Source organism: Mixophyes fleayi, chromosome 6 (genome assembly GCF_038048845.1).
Source record: "Mixophyes fleayi isolate aMixFle1 chromosome 6, aMixFle1.hap1, whole genome shotgun sequence".
NCBI lineage: Eukaryota > Metazoa > Chordata > Amphibia > Anura > Limnodynastidae > Mixophyes > Mixophyes fleayi.
In genome coordinates this window covers 224,566,110-224,589,020 of record NC_134407.1, presented here as the reverse complement: position 1 = coordinate 224,589,020, position 22,911 = coordinate 224,566,110, and the positions used below count along the sequence as shown (strand labels likewise).

The window sequence follows — 22,911 nt, the reverse complement described above, 5'->3', positions numbered from 1 at the left end:
ATAAATTGCTTTACCAAAAAAGTCTATATAGTGTATATTTATTTTTTTATATCACAAGAGTGATAAATTAAAGAAATGAAGGCCAAGCTCATCATACTTGGTACATTATTACATGTTAGATTAAGGATATCTCTATATCACTTTCTAATATCTTAGAACTGTCTTTTAGCTTGTTTTTTTCACAAATATACAGCATATCATGTTTGCTGTTGTACCAATTTCTAATAGCCCGTGGTTTTAATTCACTTGTTTAGGTGCATTGTCTCCAGTTTACATTATTAGGGCCTGATTCATTAAGACAAGCAAAGCAAAAAAAGAGTAAATTTGCTCCTGGGTAAAACCATGTTACAATGCAAAAAGTGCAAATTAGCTTATTATTTTGCACGTAAGGAAAACCCTGGCTGCTTTTTCATATCTCACACAAATACTTGATAGCTTTATTTTTACACTGAATGTTAAAGTTGATCTAGGACATGCCTTACCCCAACTATAAATCTGTCCCCACATTTTAGATTTATCCCCCCTCCCCACCAATGCAACATGGTTTTGCCAAGGTGCAAAATTACTCCTTTACTTTTTTGCTTTGCTCTCCTTAATGAATCAGACTAATAGTATCCAATAAATTAGCTGTTCACTTTGCATACATCACATGTGTAATTATATATTTAGTTACTGTTATATTAAGCTGTATTATCTGGGTTCATCTTTTTATTTCAGATATCAAACCCGCATTAAAAACTAAACTATTTAGAGAACAATGCTTCAAAACTGTTATTCAGTTATTCTATAACTGTATACTGTATGATCATCAATCAAACTGGCATGCGGGATGCTTCCACTGTGATCTTTCTGCTCAGTATCATTGATATATCCCAGTGAGAAGGTCTAACATGGAGTAAGAGGCTGGCAGAGAAGAAATATACGGCTACTTTATATGCTATTGGCATATGTTTCTCTGCTAGGTAAATCAAAACAAAAAATATAAAACAAAAAACATATTATAACAGTCTTTAAACAACAATGTGGCGCACATAAAATGTCTACTCATATATAGCAAAGAATCTAACGGATTCATGATGTTGTCATCCAGACACAGAAAAGCTACTTTTAATATGTCATATACAGATGAGTGGTGGTTACTGTCTAGACAAATGTTTCACTTACACAAATTCTTTTGTAAAACTAGTGTTTATTCATAGTTAAAACAACCTCCACATTTACATTATTTCTTTCCTCTGTGGCTTCTTCGATGTCTACTGAGAGAAGAAGGATCACTAAACCGTTTCCCACAGTCAGCACATACATGAGGTTTCTCACCTGTATGAACTTTCTTATGCTTAGCGAGTGCCGACTTATTAGTAAAACTTTTCCCACACTCAGAGCATAAGTATGGCTTCTCTCCTGTGTGGGTTCTCTGATGTACAACAAGTCGGTTATTGCTTGGAAAACTTTTCTCACATTCAGAGCACATATGTGGCTTTTCTCCTGTGTGTGTTCTTTCATGCATAACAAGGGACGCCTTGGTAGTTAAAGATTTCCCACATTCTGAGCACACGTATGGTTTCTCACCTGTGTGAGTTCTCTCATGCATAACAAGGGACGCTTTGGTGGTTAAAGATTTCCCACATTCAGAGCACACATATGGCTTTTCCCCTGTGTGAAGTCTCTCATGCATAACAAGGGATGCCTTGGTAGTTAAAGATTTCCCACATTCAGAGCACACATAGGGATTTAATCCTGTGTGAATTCTCTCATGCTTGACAAATGTTGACCAACTAATAAAACGTTTCCCACAATCAGAGCACACATACTGTTTCTCTACTTGGTGGACTCTCTCATGTTTAGCAAGTGTGGACCTATTAATAAAACACTTCCCACATTCAGAGCATACATACGGCTTCTCTCCGGTGTGAATTCTTGAATGTGTTACAAGTGAGTACTTGACACTAAAACTTTTCCCACATTCAGAGCATACAAAAGGCTTCTCTCCTGTATGACTTCTTTGATGAACAACAAGTTGAGCATTGAAAGCAAAACATTTCCCACACTCAGAACATTCAAATGGCTTCTCTCCTGTGTGAGCTCTTTGATGAGCAATAAGTTGGGTAGTGATAGCGAAACATTTCCCACACTCAGAACATTCAAATGGCTTCTCTCCTGTGTGAGTTCTTCGATGTGCAATAAGTTGGCCATTGGAGGCAAAACATTTCCCACATTCAGAGCATTCAAAAGGCTTCTCTCCTGTGTGAGTTCTTCGATGTATAACAAGCTGGGAATTAGAAGCGAAACATTTCCCACATTCAGAGCAGTCATACATTCCTGTGTGAATTCTCTGATGAACAATAAGTGTTGATTTATTATTAAATTTTTTACCACATTCAGGACACATAAATTTCTTTTTCTTAAATTTCTTTTTGTGTGGAGAGTTATTTTGTGAATGATCTGCATGTGTATAAATGTCAATTTGTATAAGATTTCTTCTTTCACATGAAACTTGGTTCTTCTTAGTACGAATAGATGCATACTGTGTATAATCTGTTGGTGGACAATCATCGGTGGCAGTGAGGCTTTCTCCATCACTTGAGATCAATTTCTCCTTAATATGAGTAGAAGTATATTGTGTATGATCTGTGGGTGTATAAATATTGGTGTCTGTGATGTTTCCTCCATCACATGAGGCTGATTCCTCCTTAATAGGAGTAGATGGATATTGTATATTAGCTTTGTGTGTATAAATGTTAGTAGGATTTCCATCCTCACATGAAACCAACTCCTCCTTAATATGAGATGTATACTGTGTGTGACCTGTAAGTATATAAATGTCTGTGAGGTTTCCTCCATTACGTGAGACTGATTCCTCCTTAATAGGAGTAGACGAATGCTGTGTATGATCTTTGGGTGTATAAACGTCAGTGTCTGTAACATTTTCTCCTCCACATGAATTTGATTCCTGGGTCACGATTCTCGCAGATTCTCTGGGCATTTCGTCTGGTATATGTATTTTCAGACATTTCTTTGTGTTTAGAGAATGAGTTGTAGAGATTGAACTGTGAAATTCGGCTTCAGTAATAATGGCCTCATAAACATCTGTAATAAACAAATTACAGAAACATAGCAGTATATAAATAACAAGTTTTCAAGGGAATATATATGAGAGCAAGGAAAGAAACGAAAAACTAAGGAGATTAACTAAAAGTTCTAAAAAGGAAAAGTGGAAGTGTTGACCATTTTAGAAGTTTTATTAATTCTACCCCTAAGAGTAATAAAACATCCAACTTTTACAGAAACAATAAACATGAAACTTAAAGACCATGCTGGTACATTATTATGTAGAAGCATATACGAAAACACTGGTATGAAGGTAAAACAAAGTACACAGAGAAAAAAATACAGTATAGGGCGTTTGCATTAGAGGTTTAAGTACTTGAAATGAATATGGAAACACTACGCAGAAAAGGGAGTTAGCGGAATTAAAATAGGAACCAGACAGGGAGCAGCGCTACCGTTTAGGGGATTGTGATAGCCACAGAAACTCCATTTTGAATAACTTAGAGCTAAAATAAATGTTTATGCCACTAGATGGAGTAGGTGCACGTTAATTAGAATTATTTTCTAAACTGGAAAGGAATTTTAGGAATCCTCCTTAAAAAGTAAAACTGTAAATGATTGGTTAGAGATAGGAAGCTGCATCCTATATTGATATTTTTAAATGGGGTGTCAGGTTTAGTTATAACCAGACAACCTTGCTATAACATATATGCTGTAACATATGCTATATTTTCACCTCCCTTCTGGCTGCCTGCAAGATCTGCATAACACTGTAACTAATATAAAGTCTCTTGATTATTGTTTATAGAAGACACCCTGAAATATACACACCCTGTTGTGTGCATTCATTGTACAGACTAGTCAGTGAGTGGTCTAGGTGTTACATGAACCTCCTTAGTAGGAATTGTACCCCATTGTCAGCAGATCACGATGTGTATTATGTAATGTGAAAGTAGACTATGACATCTTGCGGTACATTCAGACTGGACAATGATCTTTTCAACACTTCTCCCACGAAAATCTCAGACTCTAAAAGGACCCTTACCCAGGGCCGTCTCTCCGACTGGGCAGGTGCCCGGGGGCCCAGCCGACAATGGGGCCCGAGGCAGGACTAATATAAAAAAAAATATCAAAAAACAAAACAAAAAAAACTTACCTTTTGCGGCCACCTGACCATTTAGGTCAGGTAGCGATCCGGCTCCCTCCAAGGTCCCCTCTTCCGTGCAGCGCTCGCAGTGCATGTCAGGCTTGATGACGTCATCACGCCCAACATTCACTGCGAGCACAGCATGGAGGAGCGCAGCATGGAGGAGCGCAGAACAGCGACGAAGAAGAGAAGAGGATCAGACTCAGAGAATAGGGCAATTGAAAGGTAATTTAAGGGGATTTTTTTTTTTAAAAAAAAAGTGATATATATGTGTAATATATATATATATATATATATGTGTAAAATATATATATATATATATATATATATATATATATATATATATATATATATATATATAGATATATAGGCACTGCTTTGCCTGGGGGCCGATAATGTTGTTAAGATGGCCCTGCCCTTACCTACCACAGAACATGGGGGCACACAATACATTTCTATTTGTGACAAATCGGATATGAAATATCATGAGGAAGTTTGTTATCTCCCCTGTAAGTAACACTATGTACGACCTTTTGTGTGTTTACAAATCGTGGTGGAAAATGTAAAAATAGAATTTATTGTCCAGCCAACCTTAAGAGCACTTCCACTATTACTAATTACATTTTTTCTCCTAAAATACAGCTAATATCATACAGCATAATCGCCTAATGTATGCTTTAACTAAATCACAAGTCAAAGGATTTGGAGAAAATATTTTTTTAAGTGGGAAACACCAGAATGAGCGTGCCTTGTCCACTCCTCGATTCTCATTGTTAGTAATAATATACATTTCCCACTTTATGCTTCATATAATTGAGCACTTCTCACGCAACGCACCGGTCAGTAACTCCACCTCTAACCACACGGCATTTCCATAGTTACACTTGGTGGACACATGTTCTATATATACTAACATGACTGTGATTAAACCTCCTCTTACCCGGTGATGAGAGGGGCCGGTGATTCTTCTTCATGTCCTTGTACGATTATTTCTGTGCTTGTAAATGCTCCCCCTCCTGTGTGAAAAAATAAATGGTGGCGTCCTCACACCTTGTAGGAACCTGAGGTTAAGTGCTACACATTGCATACTGGTCCAGCCTGATTGCAAGGATGAAGTGCTTAGTGGGCTATATGATCCAGTCACACAGCAAACTTGGTGGGGGGCCAGAGGGTTGTTGTCTTGTGTGAACTGTGTAAAGTGTGGTAATAGGGAAACCTAGTGAGGTTGAGAGGGTGGTTGAGGAATTTAATAAGCTTGCCTGAAGAGGTGAGTTTTCAGAGAACACTTGAAGGTTTGAAGACTAGAGTAAAGTCTTATTGTGCTAGGGAGGCAATTCCACAAAGTGGGTGCAGCCCGAAAAAAAGTAGCGCAACAGGGAATGGGAGCAGGTAATGAGTGTGGTTGAGAGACGCAGATCTTGTGCAGAACGGAGGTGTTGAGTTGGGAGATATTTTGAGACAAGTGAGGAGATGCATTTTAGTACAGCTTTGTTCATGGCCTTGTATGTATAAATAAAATTATTTTATATTGGATTCAGTAAAATAACAGGCAAACAAGGTAGAGACTGACAGAGTGACTCAGCAGTGAAAGAATGATTTGTAAGGTAAATCAATATAGCCACCGTGTGCATAATAGAATGTAGGGGCTCGAGTCTGATTTGGGGAAGACCAGTAAAGCTGGGTACACACTACACGGTTTTCGTCCAATAATCGGCTGAATCAGCCGACATACGACCGCTCGTTCAAAAGTCGGGTCAGTGTGTGCAGTGACACGATGGTCGAAAGTCTGCCCAAATGGACGATTATTGCCTCATGTGGTTGGTCGTACCGTTTAATATTTTCGTTCCAATCTTGTTTCCGTTGTGCAGTGTGTATAAACTTCTGACCGATCCACAACAATCCTCCGATACTTCCTCGACCTGGGGGGCGTGTGTATGTACATTTTTTGATGTCTGTCCCAGTCCCACGTGGTGCGGAATCCGCACATCACTGACTTGTGTTTTGTATTGATGTATATTGCACCTGTCTGGCTGCAGACCATTACACTTGTATAAAGCACGTGTGTTATTACCCTTTGCGTCTATGTTGGCAATGTATTCATATTTACTCTTTATAAACTTTAACATTTATAACCTATTAAAGTTATATTAACGTTTATTAACTTATAATTGTGAAGTACCCAGAATAAACCACACAGTGTTCATGCAACATTTTTATTGCAGGACTCTGTCTCCGTCTCCATAGCTGCAACCCCCACTGACACCTTCTCCTCACCCGCAACCCCCACTGACACCTTCTCCTCACCCGCAACCCCCACTGACACCTTCTCCTCACCCGCAACCCCCACTGACACCTTCTCCTCACCCGCAACCCCCACTGACACCTTCTCCTCAACCTTAACACCCACTGACACTTGCTCACTCGCCATCTTCTGACACTCCTTCGGCGCCAAACAGGTTCCTCTGTCATTTTATACACTCAGACATGGGCGTTCGTTTCTGCTGTGGACCAATCAGCGATGATGCACGCTGAGAATGGAGCATTCCATTACATACGAAGGGATTTTATTATTAGGGAATATTCATTGTATTGTACTTTAGCAGTTTAATTACTTCTATTTTATATGAATGAATGAAGAGACAGTGTTGCCTTCTATTTTTATGCAGCTTTGGGTGTTAACTATAGCGAAAGCTCTGCCCCTTTATGCTAATGTATTTTGTATCTCGTTACATTTCCCGCAAATGTCGCTGCAGTGTGTACGAAATAAAAATCATTGCTCACGACAACATGGCTGTAAAAAGTCGCTAAAGGGACGTCCGCTCTTCCCTTTATCGTCCTAAACAAGGCTGTGTGTATGCAGTCCATGGACCGAGCGATCGGACCATCGATCGCATGTAAAATCGCTCAGCATAAAAAGTTGGTCGTAATTTCTGTAGTGTGTACCCAGCTTAAGGAAGGAATTGTAATAGGCAATGCGAGAGTTAAGTGCATGAATTAAAGTTTTTGCAGTGTCTTGTGTCAGATATGTGCGTATTCTGGAAATGTTTTTTAAATGTATGTAACATGATTTAGATATAGTAAACAAAGGATAGTTCAAAGTCAAGGATCACACCTGGCAGTGAACTTCTGGGGTGGGATTTATAGTCATGTCAAAAGAAATAAAAATGTCAGGTAGGTAACTTCTGTTGGTGGGTGGGACTATTATTAACTCTGTTTTTGGAAGATTGAGTTTGAGTTCGCGAAAAAGACATCCAAGATGAAATGGCAGAAACACAGTCAGTAACGTGGGCCAAGACAGATGGTGAGAGATCAGGAGATGATAGATAAATTTGTGTATCAATCACATACAGATGATACTGCATTCCAAAAGGAGCTTATTAGTTATCCAAGAGAAATGGTGTAGATAGAGAAAAGCAGAGGACCTAGGACTGAGCCTTGTGGTCTCCAACTGATAGGGGAAGTGGAGCAGAGGTGGATCCAGAGAAACCAATACTGAAAAAAACAATTAGATAGGTAGGATGAGAACGAAGATGCAGATTGTAGTGTTTGTATGAGAAGAGAGTGGTCAACAGTGTCAAATGCAGCAGAGAGATCCAGGAGAATTAGAGGGGAGTAATGGCCTTTAGATTTAGCTGTGATCAAATCATTGACAACCTTAATCATCGCAGTCTCTGTGGAATATTGAGAGCGAAAACCTGATTGAAGAGGATCCAATAGGTTGTTTGTAGAAAGGAAGCGTGTAGGTACTTCTCTCGATAAACTTGGAGTAGCATGGGAGGTGAGAGATGGGACGGTAATTTGAGAGTTTGGGTCAGAATTATTTTTTTTTCAGAAAAGAAGTAATCACTGCATGCTTCAATAATGAGGGAAAGATACCAGTAAAGAGAGAGAGAGATTACAGATTTTAGTTAGGGGTGGGATGAGCACAGGAGACCGAAGATCTACCGATTTGTGAGGGTATAGAATCAAGAGGGCAGGTGGTAGAGTAGGAAGATATGAAGAGGGCAAATACTTCATATTCATTTGTGGGGTCAAATGACGAGAGGGTGTCAGAGGGTGCTGAGAGGAAATTTAACTGGTTGTCGAGGAAGATGATACATTTCAAGTCAGATCTTAACAATCTTGCCCTTGAAGTAGGAAGCAAGATCTTGGCACTGATTGTAGTATGATGGTTTGGGGTGGGAGGATTGAGAAAAGATTTAAATGTGTTGAAAAAAAGGCATTTGGGTTTAACAGAATCCAAAGCATTTTGTTAGGATTGGTAGATAGCAGTATATGTGAGGAAATCATTAGAGGTGTGAGATTTACGCCAGTGACGTTCTGCTTTGCTAGAAAGTTTTTGAAGATTTTGTGTTATTTTTGTGTACCACCGCAGACATCAAAGTCGATACGGAGTATGAAGAGTTTCTGGTGACACTTGATCAAGGGCCGTTGCCCTTGTTTATTGAAAGTGTGGTACTGCCATATCAAAAGAGGAGAATGTAGAAATTGGGGAAAGAATGGAGAACTGTTGAATTTAAGTTAGGATTTCAGCAGGTATTAGGAGGCTTGGTAGAGTTTGACAGCAGAGAGGTTACAGTACTGGGGGAGATCTTGTCGCTGAAAAGGTGATGACCCAAAGGGGAAAAATGAGTGTTAAGGAAATCAGAAACTGAGCATAGTCTAGAGAAACAAGAGAAACAAGATCAAGGCAGTTATCATTCCCATGAGTAGATGGTTCAGTCAACTGAGAAAGGCCGAGGGAGGAAGTTAGAGAGAGTAGTTTGGAAGCAGAATTTGTTAAACATTGTGATGTAAGAATAAACGGAGGCAAATAAACAATGAATACATAGTTGTAGTGTCTATTGCAGCTAGTGAAGAAATGCAGAGTCAGATTGTAGTAGATGTAGCTTATTTCTGGAGGGCTTTAGATGTTGTTCAATGTTTAACTGTGTTGTCTAACAGTATTTTCTAAACACTTTGGGCCTGAGTCATTAAGGAAAGTAAAGCATAAAATATGAGTAACTTTGTTCCTGGGCAAAACCATGTTGCATTGGAGGAGGAGGTAAATTTAAAATGCGGGGACAGATTTATAGTTGGGGTAGGGCACGTCCTAGATCAACTGTAAATTTCATTGTAAAAATAAAGCTATTAAGTATTTGTGTTCAAGATGAAAAAACAGCCAGTATTTAACTTATGTGCAAAATAATTAACTAATTTGCACCCCTTGCATTGTAACATGGTTTGTCCAGGAGAACATTTACTCCTTTTATTTTGCCTTACTTTCATTAATGACTCACGCGTCTGTTCCCTAGACTGAGATATAATGAGGCTTATTTCAGAACACGTTACATCTGACCTAATTGGTCAGAGAAGGGGGAAATATACTATTGGGCTTATTCAGGTTGGATGAGTGCCAGGTCTGTGTCATAAAAGATGGTTCAATGATCAGCAACTCAGCACAGCTTATAGCAATAGATAACAATTCCTTTTTAAAAACCCCGACAGTTGCACAGATGAGAAGTACAAATGACTGATATGAGGTTCAGTTTAGCAGAGGATTAGAGTTGCAGCAGTTGGTGTACATACCTGGGGATAAAAGAGATGAAAGATGGTCAGTACTTGTGTTGTTTAACTGTATTCTCTAAACATTTTATGAGATAAACATGTATCTGTCTCTGATGCATCTGTCCTCGGTCACTTACTAGGATTGGTCCAGTATTTCAAGAGTTTATATGAATTTATGGCCGGGGTGACTATACATAGAACATATTATGGTGTATTCTGAGGGTCATCAAACATTTTTAGTGATGTGTAACAGCTCGTTGAAGAGCTACTATTGAGCAACAAACACTACTCTTCCTAAAGATCGTGCTCTCTTCCTGCAGGACACCTATTACCTCCCGAAATCCTGTTACCTATAGACAAGAGCTACAGTCTAATCTGACCCTCAGCCCTGTGTTGAACCCAGCATACAGAGTCAACTCTGTGCCTGATACCCTGTAGCACTGATCCAAAGTAAGTGGTCAGGAGGAACTCGCCACTGCCACCAGTAACATAGTACACCATGGTGGTGAGCACTTGGCGGTTACAGCAGGTGAATCTCTGGTGGCAGAGTGGCACCAGTACTACTGGGCAGCAAAGACATGTACTGACTGTAAACAGAACCCCAGGATATCTGCTTGCAGCCATGACGGCAGAGGCCAACCTATCAAACTATCAGTACATTCATTCTTGTGAAATGGGATTTGTTGAGGGACAGATTACAGGATGACTTCAGCAGAGCTGATAGAGTAATATGAGATTGGTATAGATGGTAGAGGGTCTTATAACATATAGCATTTAAAAGTAATGGATAGAATGCAAAATAGGAAAAAGGTAAGACAGACGTGGACTGCATAGCACTCTATATCAGGCCAACCTGTGGCTCTCCAGGTGTTGTGAAACTACAAGTCCCAGCATACCCTGCCAGCTATTGTCTGCAGCAAAAAGATAAATACACGGCATGTGTGGTATGTGAGTAAGTTTGCAGAGAATTCCTACTTCTCCAAAGAGTCCATGTCAGATATAACTCTGGGCAGGTTCCCTTTCCAGTTTAGGCAGAGACAGGTTACAATATACACACCCTGGATGGTGTACAAGGCAGCTCCTCCTCTTCCCCTATGTCTTCGAGTGACTTCCCTAAGCTTACATCAGATAAAATATAAACAATAAACCATTATAAGCAGGGTGGGAAATTGGGCTGCGATGGAGTCTTTCCAGGAAAAGGAATAATCCGCAAATATAAATCACTCTTTTCCTTCTCAGACCTCCAAGGCAGCCAGAGTTCTGTGATGTAGCAAAGCAATACAGTAGGTAGGCCCAGGTAGGCCCAGGTAGGCCCAGGTAGGCCCAGGTAGGCCCAGGTAGGCCCAGGTAGGCCCAGGTAGGCCCATACAGGAAAAACATAACCAGCCACATATGCTGCAAATCTCCCAAACTGAGAATGTGAGCAGAATATTATATCTGGATAATAGTGATGGGTGATGATCATCCACTGCAGAAGCCAGAGCCTTGCTTGCCCAAGATGTTGCCACTGCTCGTGCTGAGTGGGCACTGAGGATCTCCGGCATCTCACACCCTTTACCCTTGTATGCCTGGTATGACTTCTCTGCTCCATCTTGAGCATATCCTATTTCTAGGCCCAGAATGTTGGCAGGCACGTCCCGCTCACTACTGATCTGTGCAGCAGGTGCATGTGGCACTAAAAGGGTAATTTTTGGAGATTGGAAGGGTAACCCAACACTATCAAAGTGCTAGACACGCTCCCTGATCATTACCATGCCTCATTGTGACATGACCACGCCCTCTGTGATGACACAGCCACGCCCCCTATCAGGTACTGTCCCGCTTTGAACACTTCCAATGTTGGGAGGTATGTAGTAGCTGCCTGGGACTCCAGTCTTCTGTTCATCTCATAGCACCCTCTGCCAAATATACACAGCCTCGTATCCACAACATATAACCCAATGCCCAGCATAACAGCCGTCTTACCAACCAGAGACCACAATAACACATGTAGGTATGATATGGGGGTTATTATTATGTAGATGAGAGGGGATTGCACAATCAGATATGAAGAGGAATAAGTCCGCTCCCAGCACAATCATAGTATATATACATACATACAGTCCTGATCACACACTATGCAGCCTTTCAATAATAAAAGGAAACAAATGAACACAATAAGTTATCTCCTCTTATTCTCGTGTAAGAGAAGGTGAATCCAACCACGAATACATACAGTCTTGGGCTCATCTTATACAGCCTCATGTCCAGCACATACAGCACACGGCCACCGCCCAGCGTTACAACCCCGCTACACACGGCCACTGCCTGGCATTACAACCCCGCTACACACGGCCACCGCCCAGCGTTACAACCCCCCTACACACGGCCACAGCCTGGCGTTACAACCTCCCCTACACACGGCCCACGCCCGGCGTTACAACCCCCCTACACGGCCACCGCCCGGAGTTACAACCCCCTTACACACGGCCACCGCCCGGCGTTACAACCACCCTACACACGGCCACCGCCCGGCGTTACAACCACCCTACACACGGCCACCGCCCACCGTTACACCCCCAAACATGCTTTCACCATCAGGCGTTACACCGCTATACACGCGGTCACCACCTGGCGTTACACCCCCATACACGCGGTCACCGTCAGGCGTTACAACCCCCTTACACATGGCCACCGCCCGACTTTACAACCCCACTACACGGCCACCGTCCGGCGGTACAACCCCCCTACACACGTCCACCGCCCGGCGTTACAATCCCCCTACATACGGCCACCGCCCGGTGTTACAACCCCCCTACACATGGCCACCGCCCGGCTTTACACCCCCATACATGCGGTCACCATCGGGCGTTACAACCCCCTTACACATGGCCACCGCCCGGAGTTACAACCCCCTTACACATGGCCACCGCCAGGCGTTACACCCCCATACATGCGGTCACCATCAGGCGTTACACCCCCATACACACGGTCACTACCTGGCGTTACACCCCCCTACACATGGCCACCGCCTAGCGTTACACCCTCACACACACGATCGCTGCCCAGCATTACACTCTCATACATAATAGTACAGTAATAAGAATACATAATACTACATTAAAAAGAATATAAATAATAATAGAAATATACATAATAGTACAGTAATAAGGATATACATAACTGTGCAGTAATAAGAATATTAGTGATAACAGTAATAATAATGGGGAAGTCTGTTACCTATAACACAGCTCCTCCAAATCTGTCCTGTACCTGGATATAAACACTGGATTACTGACACTAATGTCAGGATAACACACTAATGGACCAAAGAAAAATGGCCGCCAACCAAGAGACATATTGATGCAGATTTGGTATACGAGAAAATGGCCGCCACATCCCCCCACCGTTATATCTCAGTAAGTGATACAGTGCGGATAGATACAGACCTCGATGTGCAGTAGACTGGCGGCTGTTGTGTGTTTATATAGAGTGGCCACCAGAGGGCGATAGTGTGACTAAACAGATCACTGTATACCAGAACGCCAGCAAGATGGCCGCCGGATGTGTAATGCGGCTATACAGAGCGTATAATTGGCTACTGATGCTCACGTGCTGAGTAATCACCAAGGCACTATAAATTGAAACTGCAGCGGTGGCGGCCATTTTCTTGTATACCAATAAACGACCTGCTTATCTCTAGATGTAAGTCACATGGTATTGGCGGCCATTTTCTTGTGTCCTGTTCTCCTAACATCAGACTCCCAGAATACCCGGCTGTAAACGGTCTATGTCCGGTGCTGGGGCAGATTTACAGGAGCTGTGTTACTCCAGGTAACATGTCTCTCACTTATTGTAATTGTGTATATAGGGCTGTATGTGGGTGTAATGCTGACTGTGTGTATATAGAGCTGTATGTGGTGTAATGCTGACTGTGTATATAGGGCTGTATGTGGGTGTAATGCTGACTGTGTGTATATAGGGCTGTATGTGGGTGTAATGCTGACTGTGTGTATATAGGCTGTATGTGGTGTAATGCTGACTGTGTGTATATAGGGCTGTATGTGGTGTAATGCTGACTGTGTGTATATAGGGCTGTATGTGGTGTAATGCTGACTGTGTGTATATAGGGCTGTATGTGGTGTAATGCTGACTGTGTGTATATAGGCTGTATGTGGTGTAATGCTGACTGTGTGTATATAGGGCTGTATGTGGGTGTAATGCTGACTGTGTGTATATAGGCTGTATGTGGTGTAATGCTGACTGTGTGTGTATATAGGGCTGTATGTGGTGTAATGCTGACTGTGTGTATATAGGGCTGTATGTGGTGTAATGCTGACTGTGTGTATATAGGGCTGTATGTGGTGTAATGCTGACTGTGTGTATATAGGGCTGTATGTGGGTGTAATGCTGACTGTGTGTATATAGGGCTGTATGTGGTATAATGCTGACTGTGTGTATATAGTGCTGTATGTGGGTGTAATGCTGACTGTGTGTATATAGGGCTGTATGTGGGTGTAATGCTGACTGTGTGTATATAGGGCTGTATGTGGGTGTAATGCTGACTGTGTGTATATAGGGCTGTATGTGGTGTAATGCTGACTGTGTGTATATAGGGCTGTATGTGGGTGTAATGCTGACTGTGTGTATATAGGGCTGTATGTGGTATAATGCTGACTGTGTATATATAGGGCTGTATGTGGTGTAATGCTGACTGTGTGTATATAGGGCTGTATGTGGTGTAATGCTGACTGTGTATATAGGGCTGTATGTGGTGTAATGCTGACTGTGTGTATATAGGGCTGTATGTGGTGTAATGCTGACTGTGTGTATATAGAGCTGTATGTGGTGTAATGCTGACTGTGTGTATATAGGGCTGTATGTGGTGTAATGCTGACTGTGTGTATATAGGGCTGTATGTGGTGTAATGCTGACTGTGTGTATATAGGGCTGTATGTGGTGTAATGCTGACTGTGTGTATATAGGGCTGTATGTGGTGTAATGCTGACTGTGTGTATATAGGGCTGTATGTGGTGTAATGCTGTGTGTATATAGGGCTGTATGTGGTGTAATGCTGACTGTGTGTATATAGTGCTGTATGTGGTGTAATGCTGACTGTGTGTATATAGGGCTGTATGTGGGTGTAATGCTGACTGTGTGTATATAGGGCTGTATGTGGTGTAATGCTGACTGTGTGTATATAGGGCTGTATGTGGTGTAATGCTGACTGTGTGTATATAGGGCTGTATGTGGTGTAATGCTGACTGTGTGTATATAGGCTGTATGTGGTGTAATGCTGACTGTGTGTATATAGGGCTGTATGTGGGTGTAATGCTGACTGTGTGTATATAGGGCTGTATGTGGGTGTAATGCTGACTGTGTGTATATAGGGCTGTATGTGGGTGTAATGCTGACTGTGTGTATATAGGGCTGTATGTGGGTGTAATGCTGACTGTGTGTATATAGGCTGTATGTGGGTGTAATGCTGACTGTGTGTGTATATAGGGCTGTATGTGGTGTAATGCTGACTGTGTGTATATAGGGCTGTATGTGGTGTAATGCTGACTGTGTGTATATAGGGCTGTATGTGGTGTAATGCTGACTGTGTGTATAGAGGGCTGTATGTGGTGTAATGCTGACTGTGTGTATATAGGGATGTATGTGGTGTAATGCTGACTGTGTGTATATAGGCTGTATGTGGTGTAATGCTGACTGTGTGTATATAGGGCTGTATGTGGGTGTAATGCTGACTGTGTGTATATAGGGCTGTATGTGGTGTAATGCTGACTGTGTGTATATAGGGCTGTATGTGGGTGTAATGCTGACTGTGTGTATATAGGGCTGTATGTGGTGTAATGCTGACTGTGTGTATATAGAGCTGTATGTGGTGTAATGCTGACTGTGTATATAGGGCTGTATGTGGTGTAATGCTGACTGTGTGTATATAGAGCTGTATGTGGTGTAATGCTGACTGTGTATATAGGGCTGTATGTGGGTGTAATGCTGTGTGTATATAGGGCTGTATGTGGTGTAATGCTGACTGTGTGTATATAGGCTGTATGCGGGTGTAATGCTGACTGTGTGTATATAGGGCTGTATGTGGTGTAATGCTGACTGTGTGTATATAGGGCTGTATGTGGTGTAATGCTGACTGTGTGTATATAGGCTGTATGTGGTGTAATGCTGACTGTGTGTATATAGAGCTGTATGTGGTGTAATGCTGACTGTGTGTATATAGGGCTGTATGCGGGTGTAATGCTGACTGTGTGTATATAGGGCTGTATGTGGGTGTAATGCTGACTGTGTATATAGGGCTGTATGTGGTGTAATGCTGACTGTGTGTATATAGAGCTGTATGTGGTGTAATGCTGACTGTGTATATAGGGCTGTATGTGGGTGTAATGCTGTGTGTATATAGGCTGTATGCGGGTGTAATGCTGACTGTGTGTATATAGGCTGTATGTGGGTGTAATGCTGACTGTGTGTATATAGGGCTGTATGTGGTGTAATGCTGACTGTGTGTATATAGGGCTGTATGTGGTGTAATGCTGACTGTGTGTATATAGGGCTGTATGTGGTGTAATGCTGACTGTGTGTATATAGGGCTGTATGTGGTGTAATGCTGACTGTGTGTATAGGGCTGTATGTGGGTGTAATGCTGACTGTGTGTATATAGGGCTGTATGTGGTGTAATGCTGACTGTGTGTATATAGGGCTGTATGTGGGTGTAATGCTGACTGTGTGTATATAGGGCTGTATGTGGGTGTAATGCTGACTGTGTGTATATAGGGCTGTATGTGATGTAATGCTGACTGTGTGTATATAGGGCTGTATGTGGGTGTAATGCTGACTGTGTGTATATAGGCTGTATGTGGTGTAATGCTGACTGTGTGTATATAGGGCTGTATGTGGTGTAATGCTGACTGTGTGTATATAGGGCTGTATGTGGGTGTAATGCTGACTGTGTGTATATAGGGCTGTATGTGGGTGTAATGCTGACTGTGTGTATATAGGGCTGTATGTGATGTAATGCTGACTGTGTGTATATAGGGCTGTATGTGGGTGTAATGCTGACTGTGTGTATATAGGGCTGTATGTGGGTGTAATGCTGACTGTGTGTATATAGGGCTGTATGTGATGTAATGCTGACTGTGTATATATAGGCTGTATGTGGTGTAATGCTGACTGTATATAGGGCTGTATGTGGGTGTAATGCTGACTGTGTGTATATAGGGCTGTATGTGGGTGTAATGCTGACTGTGTGTATATAGAGCTGTATGTGGTGTAATGCTGACTGTGTATATATAGGCTGTATGTGGTGTAATGCTGACTGTGTGTATATAGGGCTGTATGTGGTGTAATGCTGACTGTGTGTATATAGGGCTGTATGTGGTGTAATGCTGACTGTGTGTATATAGGCTGTATGTGGTGTAATGCTGACTGTGTGTATATAGGGCTGTATGTGGTGTAATGCTGACTGTGTATATAGGGCTGTATGTGGTGTAATGCTGACTGTGTGTATATAGGGCTGTATGTGGTGTAATGCTGACTGTGTGTATATAGGGCTGTATGTGGGTGTAATGCTGACTGTGTGTATATAGGGCTGTATGTGGTGTAATGCTGACTGTGTGTATATAGGGCTGTATGTGGTGTAATGCTGACTGTGTGTATATAGGGCTGTATGTGGTGTAATGCTGACTGTGTGTATATAGGGCTGTATGTGGTGTAATGCTGACTGTGTGTATATAGGGCTGTATGTGGGTGTAATGCTGACTGTGTGTATATAGGGATGTATGTGGTGTAATGCTGACTGTGTGTATATAGGGCTGTATGTGGGTGTAATGCTGACTGTGTGTATATAGGCTGTATGTGGTGTAATGCTGACTGTGTGTATATAGGGCTGTATGTGGGTGTAATGCTGACTGTGTGTATATAGGGCTGTATGTGGTGTAATGCTGACTGTGTGTATATAGGGCTGTATGTGGGTGTAATGCTGACTGTGTGTATATAGGGCTGTATGTGGTGTAATGCTGACTGTGTGTATATAGAGCTGTATGTGGTGTAATGCTGACTGTGTATATAGGGCTGTATGTGGTGTAATGCTGACTGTGTGTATATAGAGCTGTATGTGGTGTAATGCTGACTGTGTATATAGGGCTGTATGTGGGTGTAATGCTGTGTGTATATAGGGCTGTATGTGGTGTAATGCTGACTGTGTGTATATAGGCTGTATGCGGGTGTAATGCTGACTGTGTGTATATAGGCTGTATGTGGGTGTAATGCTGACTGTGTGTATATAGGGCTGTATGTGGTGTAATGCTGACTGTGTGTATATAGGGCTGTATGTGGTGTAATGCTGACTGTGTGTATATAGGGCTGTATGTGGTGTAATGCTGACTGTGTGTATATAGGGCTGTATGTGGTGTAATGCTGACTGTGTGTATATAGGCTGTATGTGGTGTAATGCTGACTGTGTGTATATAGAGCTGTATGTGGTGTAATGCTGACTGTGTGTATATAGGGCTGTATGCGGGTGTAATGCTGACTGTGTGTATATAGGGCTGTATGTGGGTGTAATGCTGACTGTGTATATAGGGCTGTATGTGGTGTAATGCTGACTGTGTGTATATAGAGCTGTATGTGGTGTAATGCTGACTGTGTATATAGGGCTGTATGTGGGTGTAATGCTGTGTGTATATAGGGCTGTATGTGGTGTAATGCTGACTGTGTGTATATAGGCTGTATGCGGGTGTAATGCTGACTGTGTGTATATAGGCTGTATGTGGGTGTAATGCTGACTGTGTGTATATAGGGCTGTATGTGGTGTAATGCTGACTGTGCGTATATAGGGCTGTATGTGGTGTAATGCTGACTGTGTGTATATAGGCTGTATGCGGGTGTAATGCTGACTGTGTGTATATAGGCTGTATGTGGGTGTAATGCTGACTGTGTGTATATAGGGCTGTATGTGGTGTAATGCTGACTGTGTGTATATAGGGCTGTATGTGGTGTAATGCTGACTGTGTGTATATAGGGCTGTATGTGGTGTAATGCTGTGTGTATATAGGGCTGTATGTGGTGTAATGCTGACTGTGTGTATATAGGCTGTATGTGGGTGTAATGCTGACTGTGTGTATATAGAGCTGTATGTGGTGTAATGCTGACTGTGTGTATATAGGGCTGTATGCGGGTGTAATGCTGACTGTGTGTATATAGGGCTGTATGTGGGTGTAATGCTGACTGTGTGTATATGGGCTGTATGTGGTGTAATGCTGACTGTGTGTATATAGGGCTGTATGTGGTGTAATGCTGACTGTGTGTATATAGGCTGTATGTGGGTGTAATGCTGACTGTGTGTATATGGGCTGTATGTGGTGTAATGCTGACTGTGTGTATATAGGGCTGTATGTGGTGTAATGCTGACTGTGTGTATATAGGGCTGTATGTGGTGTAATGCTGACTGTGTGTATTTAGGGCTGTATGTGGGTGTAATGCTGACTGTGTGTATATAGGGCTGTATGTGGTGTAATGCTGACTGTGTGTATATAGAGCTGTATGTGGTGTAATGCTGACTGTGTGTATAGGGCTGTATGTGGTGTAATGCTGACTGTGTGTGTATAGGGCTGTATGTGGTGTAATGCTGACTGTATATAGGGCTGTATGTGGTGTAATGCTGACTGTGTGTATATAGGGCTGTATGGTGTAATGCTGACTGTGTGTATATAGGCTGTATGTGGGTGTAATGCTGACTGTGTATATAGAGCTGTATGTGGTGTAATGCTGACTGTGTGTATATAGGGCTGTATGTGGTGTAATGCTGACTGTGTGTATATAGGGCTGTATGTGGGTGTAATGCTGACTGTGTGTATATAGGGCTGTATGTGGGTGTAATGCTGACTGTGTGTATATAGGGCTGTATGTGGTGTAATGCTGACTGTGTGTATATAGGGCTGTATGTGGTGTAATGCTGACTGTGTGTATATAGGGTTGTATGTGGGTGTAATGCTGACTGTGTGTATATAGGCTGTATGTGGGTGTAATGCTGACTGTGTGTATATAGGCTGTATGTGGTGTAATGCTGACTGTGTGTATATAGGCTGTATGTGGGTGTAATGCTGACTGTGTGTATATAGGCTGTATGTGGTGTAATGCTGACTGTGTGTATATAGGGCTGTATGTGGTGTAATGCTGACTGTGTGTATATAGGGCTGTATGTGGTGTAATGCTGACTGTGTGTGTATATAGGGCTGTATGCGGGTGTAATGCTGACTGTATATAGCGCTGTATGTGGTGTAATGCTGACTGTGTGTATATAGGGCTGTATGTGGTGTAATGCTGACTGTGTGTATATAGAGCTGTATGTGGTGTAATGCTGACTGTGTATATAGGGCTGTATGTGGGTGTAATGCTGACTGTGTGTATATAGGGCTGTATGTGGTGTAATGCTGACTGTGTGTATATAGAGCTGTATGTGGTGTAATGCTGACTGTGTGTATATAGGGCTGTATGTGGTGTAATGCTGACTGTGTGTATATAGGGCTGTATGTGGTGTAATGCTGACTGTGTGTATATAGGGCTGTATGTGGGTGTAATGCTGTGTGTATATAGGGCTGTATGTGGTGTAATGCTGACTGTGTGTATATAGGCTGTATGTGGGTGTAATGCTGACTGTGTGTATATAGGGCTGTATGTGGTATAATGCTGACTGTGTGTTTATAGGGCTGTATGTGGTGTAATGCTGACTGTGTGTATATAGGGCTGTATGTGGTGTAATGCTGACTGTGTGTGTATAGGGCTGTATGTGGTGTAATGCTGACTGTGTGTGTATAGGGCTGTATGTGGTGTAATGCTGACTGTGTGTATATAGTGCTGTATGTGGGTGTAATGCTGACTGTGTGTATATAGGGCTGTATGTGGGTGTAATGCTGACTGTGTGTATATAGGGCTGTATGTGGTGTAATGCTGACTGTGTGTATATAGGGCTGTATGTGGTGTAATGCTGACTGTGTGTATATAGGGCTGTATGTGGTGTAATGCTGACTGTGTATATATAGGGCTGTATGTGGTGTAATGCTGACTGTGTGTATATAGTGCTGTATGTGGGTGTAATGCTGACTGTGTGTATATAGGGCTGTATGTGGTGTAATGCTGACTGTGTGTATATAGGGCTGTATGTGGTGTAATGCTGACTGTGTGTGTATATAGAGCTGTATGTGGTGTAATGCTGACTGTGTGTATATAGGGCTGTATGTGGGTGTAATGCTGACTGTGTGTATATAGGGCTGTATGTGGGTGTAATGCTGACTGTGTGTATATAGGGCTGTATGTGGTGTAATGCTGACTGTGTGTGTATATAGGGCTGTATGTGGTGTAATGCTGACTGTGTGTATATTGGGCTGTATGTGGGTGTAATGCTGACTGTGTGTGTATATAGGGCTGTGTGTGGGTGTAATGCTGACTGTGTATATATAGGGCTGTATGTGGTGTAATGCTGACTGTGTGTATATAGGGCTGTATGTGGTGTAATGCTGACTGTGTGTATATAGGGCTGTATGTGGGTGTAATGCTAACTGTGTATATAGGGCTGTATGTGGTGTAATGCTGACTGTGTGTATATAGGGCTGTATGTGGTGTAATGCTGACTGTGTATATACGGCTGTATGTTGTGTAATGCTGACTGTGTATATAGGGCTGTATGTGGTGTAATGCTGACTGTGTATATAGGGCTGTATGTGGTGTAATGCTGACTGTGTGTATATAGGGCTGTATGTGGTGTAATGCTGACTGTGTGTATATAGGGCTGTATGTGGTGTAATGCTGACTGTGTGTGTATATAGAGCTGTATGTGGTGTAATGCTGACTGTGTGTATATAGGGCTGTATGTGGGTGTAATGCTGACTGTGTGTATATAGGGCTGTATGTGGTGTAATGCTGACTGTGTGTGTATATAGGGCTGTATGTGGTGTAATGCTGACTGTGTGTATATTGGGCTGTATGTGGGTGTAATGCTGACTGTGTGTGTATATAGGGCTGTATGTGGGTGTAATGCTGACTGTGTGTGTATATAGGGCTGTATGTGGGTGTAATGCTGACTGTGTGTATATAGGGGTGTATGTGGTGTAATGCTGACTGTGTGTGTATATAGGGCTGTATGTGGTGTAATGCTGACTGTGTGTATATTGGGCTGTATGTGGGTGTAATGCTGACTGTGTGTGTATATAGGGCTGTATGTGGGTGTAATGCTGACTGTGTGTGTATATAGGGCTGTATGTGGTGTAATGCTGACTGTGTGTATATAGGGCTGTATGTGGTGTAATGCTGACTGTGTGTATATAGGGCTGTATGTGGTGTAATGCTGACTGTGTGTATATAGGGCTGTATGTGGGTGTAATGCTGACTGTGTGTATATAGGGCTGTATGTGGTGTAATGCTGACTGTGTGTATATAGGGCTGTATGTGGTGTAATGCTGACTGTGTGTATATAGGGCTGTATGTGGTGTAATGCTGACTGTGTGTATATAGGGCTGTATGTGGGTGTAATGCTGACTGTGTGTATATAGGGCTGTATGTGGGTGTAATGCTGACTGTGTGTATATAGGGCTGTATGTGGTGTAATGCTGACTGTGTGTATATAGGGCTGTATGTGGTGTAATGCTGACTGTGTGTATATAGGGCTGTATGTGGTGTAATGCTGACTGTGTGTATATAGGGCTGTATGTGGTGTAATGCTGACTGTGTGTATATAGTGCTGTATGTGGTGTAATGCTGACTGTGTGTGTATATAGGCTGTATGTGGTGTAATGCTGACTGTGTGTATATAGGGCTGTATGTGGGTGTAATGCTGACTGTGTGTATATAGGGCTGTATGTGGGTGTAATGCTGACTGTGTGTATATAGGCTGTATGTGGTGTAATGCTGACTGTGTGTATATAGGGCTGTATGTGGTGTAATGCTGACTGTGTGTATATAGAGCTGTATGTGGTATAATGCTGACGGTGTGTATATAGGGCTGTATGTGGTGTAATGCTGACTGTGTGTATATAGGGCTGTATGTGGGTGTAATGCTGACTGTGTGTATATAGGGCTGTATGTGGGTGTAATGCTGACTGTGTGTATATAGGGCTGTATGTGGTGTAATGCTGACTGTGTGTATATAGGGCTGCATGTGGTGTAATGCTGACTGTGTGTAT

At 42.3% G+C, this 22,911-nt stretch overlaps 2 protein-coding genes and 1 pseudogene across 3 annotated transcripts in view; 2 read left to right on the top strand and 1 right to left on the bottom strand.

Moving 5' to 3' along the window:
• The window catches only part of LOC142160090 (uncharacterized), a 344,815-nt pseudogene that overhangs the window by 103,175 nt on the left and 218,729 nt on the right, over positions 1-22,911 (top strand).
• LOC142160104 (uncharacterized) lies at positions 1,170-13,042 on the bottom strand. Of its 2 annotated transcripts, XM_075215057.1 has the most exons (3): positions 12,962-13,042; positions 5,136-5,211; positions 1,170-3,087 (listed from the first exon to the last, which is right to left on the bottom strand). In XM_075215057.1, the coding sequence occupies exons 2-3, from the start codon at positions 5,167-5,169 to the stop codon at positions 1,223-1,225; spliced, it is 1,899 nt and encodes a 632-aa protein (XP_075071158.1). In that variant the 5' UTR covers positions 5,170-5,211; positions 12,962-13,042; the 3' UTR covers positions 1,170-1,222. The 2 variants fall into 2 exon arrangements, with proteins under 2 accessions (XP_075071158.1, XP_075071159.1); XM_075215058.1 differs by lacking the exon at positions 12,962-13,042 and having other exon boundaries at positions 5,136-6,365.
• Positions 13,451-22,911, top strand: part of LOC142160653 (uncharacterized) — a 36,702-nt gene continuing 27,241 nt past the window's right edge. Inside the window, 1 exon segment of the mRNA XM_075215514.1 lies at positions 13,451-13,555. The gene's annotated coding sequence lies outside the window, so the exon portion shown is untranslated.

Bases quoted from the DNA above. Each gene is read 5' to 3' on its own strand.
- LOC142160104 (XM_075215057.1), bottom strand. From the start codon at position 5,169: ATGAAGAAGAATCACCGGCCCCTCTCATCACCGG. The intron at 3,088-5,135 runs GTAAGAGGAGGT...TGTTTATTACAG, and splicing joins CCGGCCCCTCTCATCACCGG to ATGTTTATGAGGCCATTATT.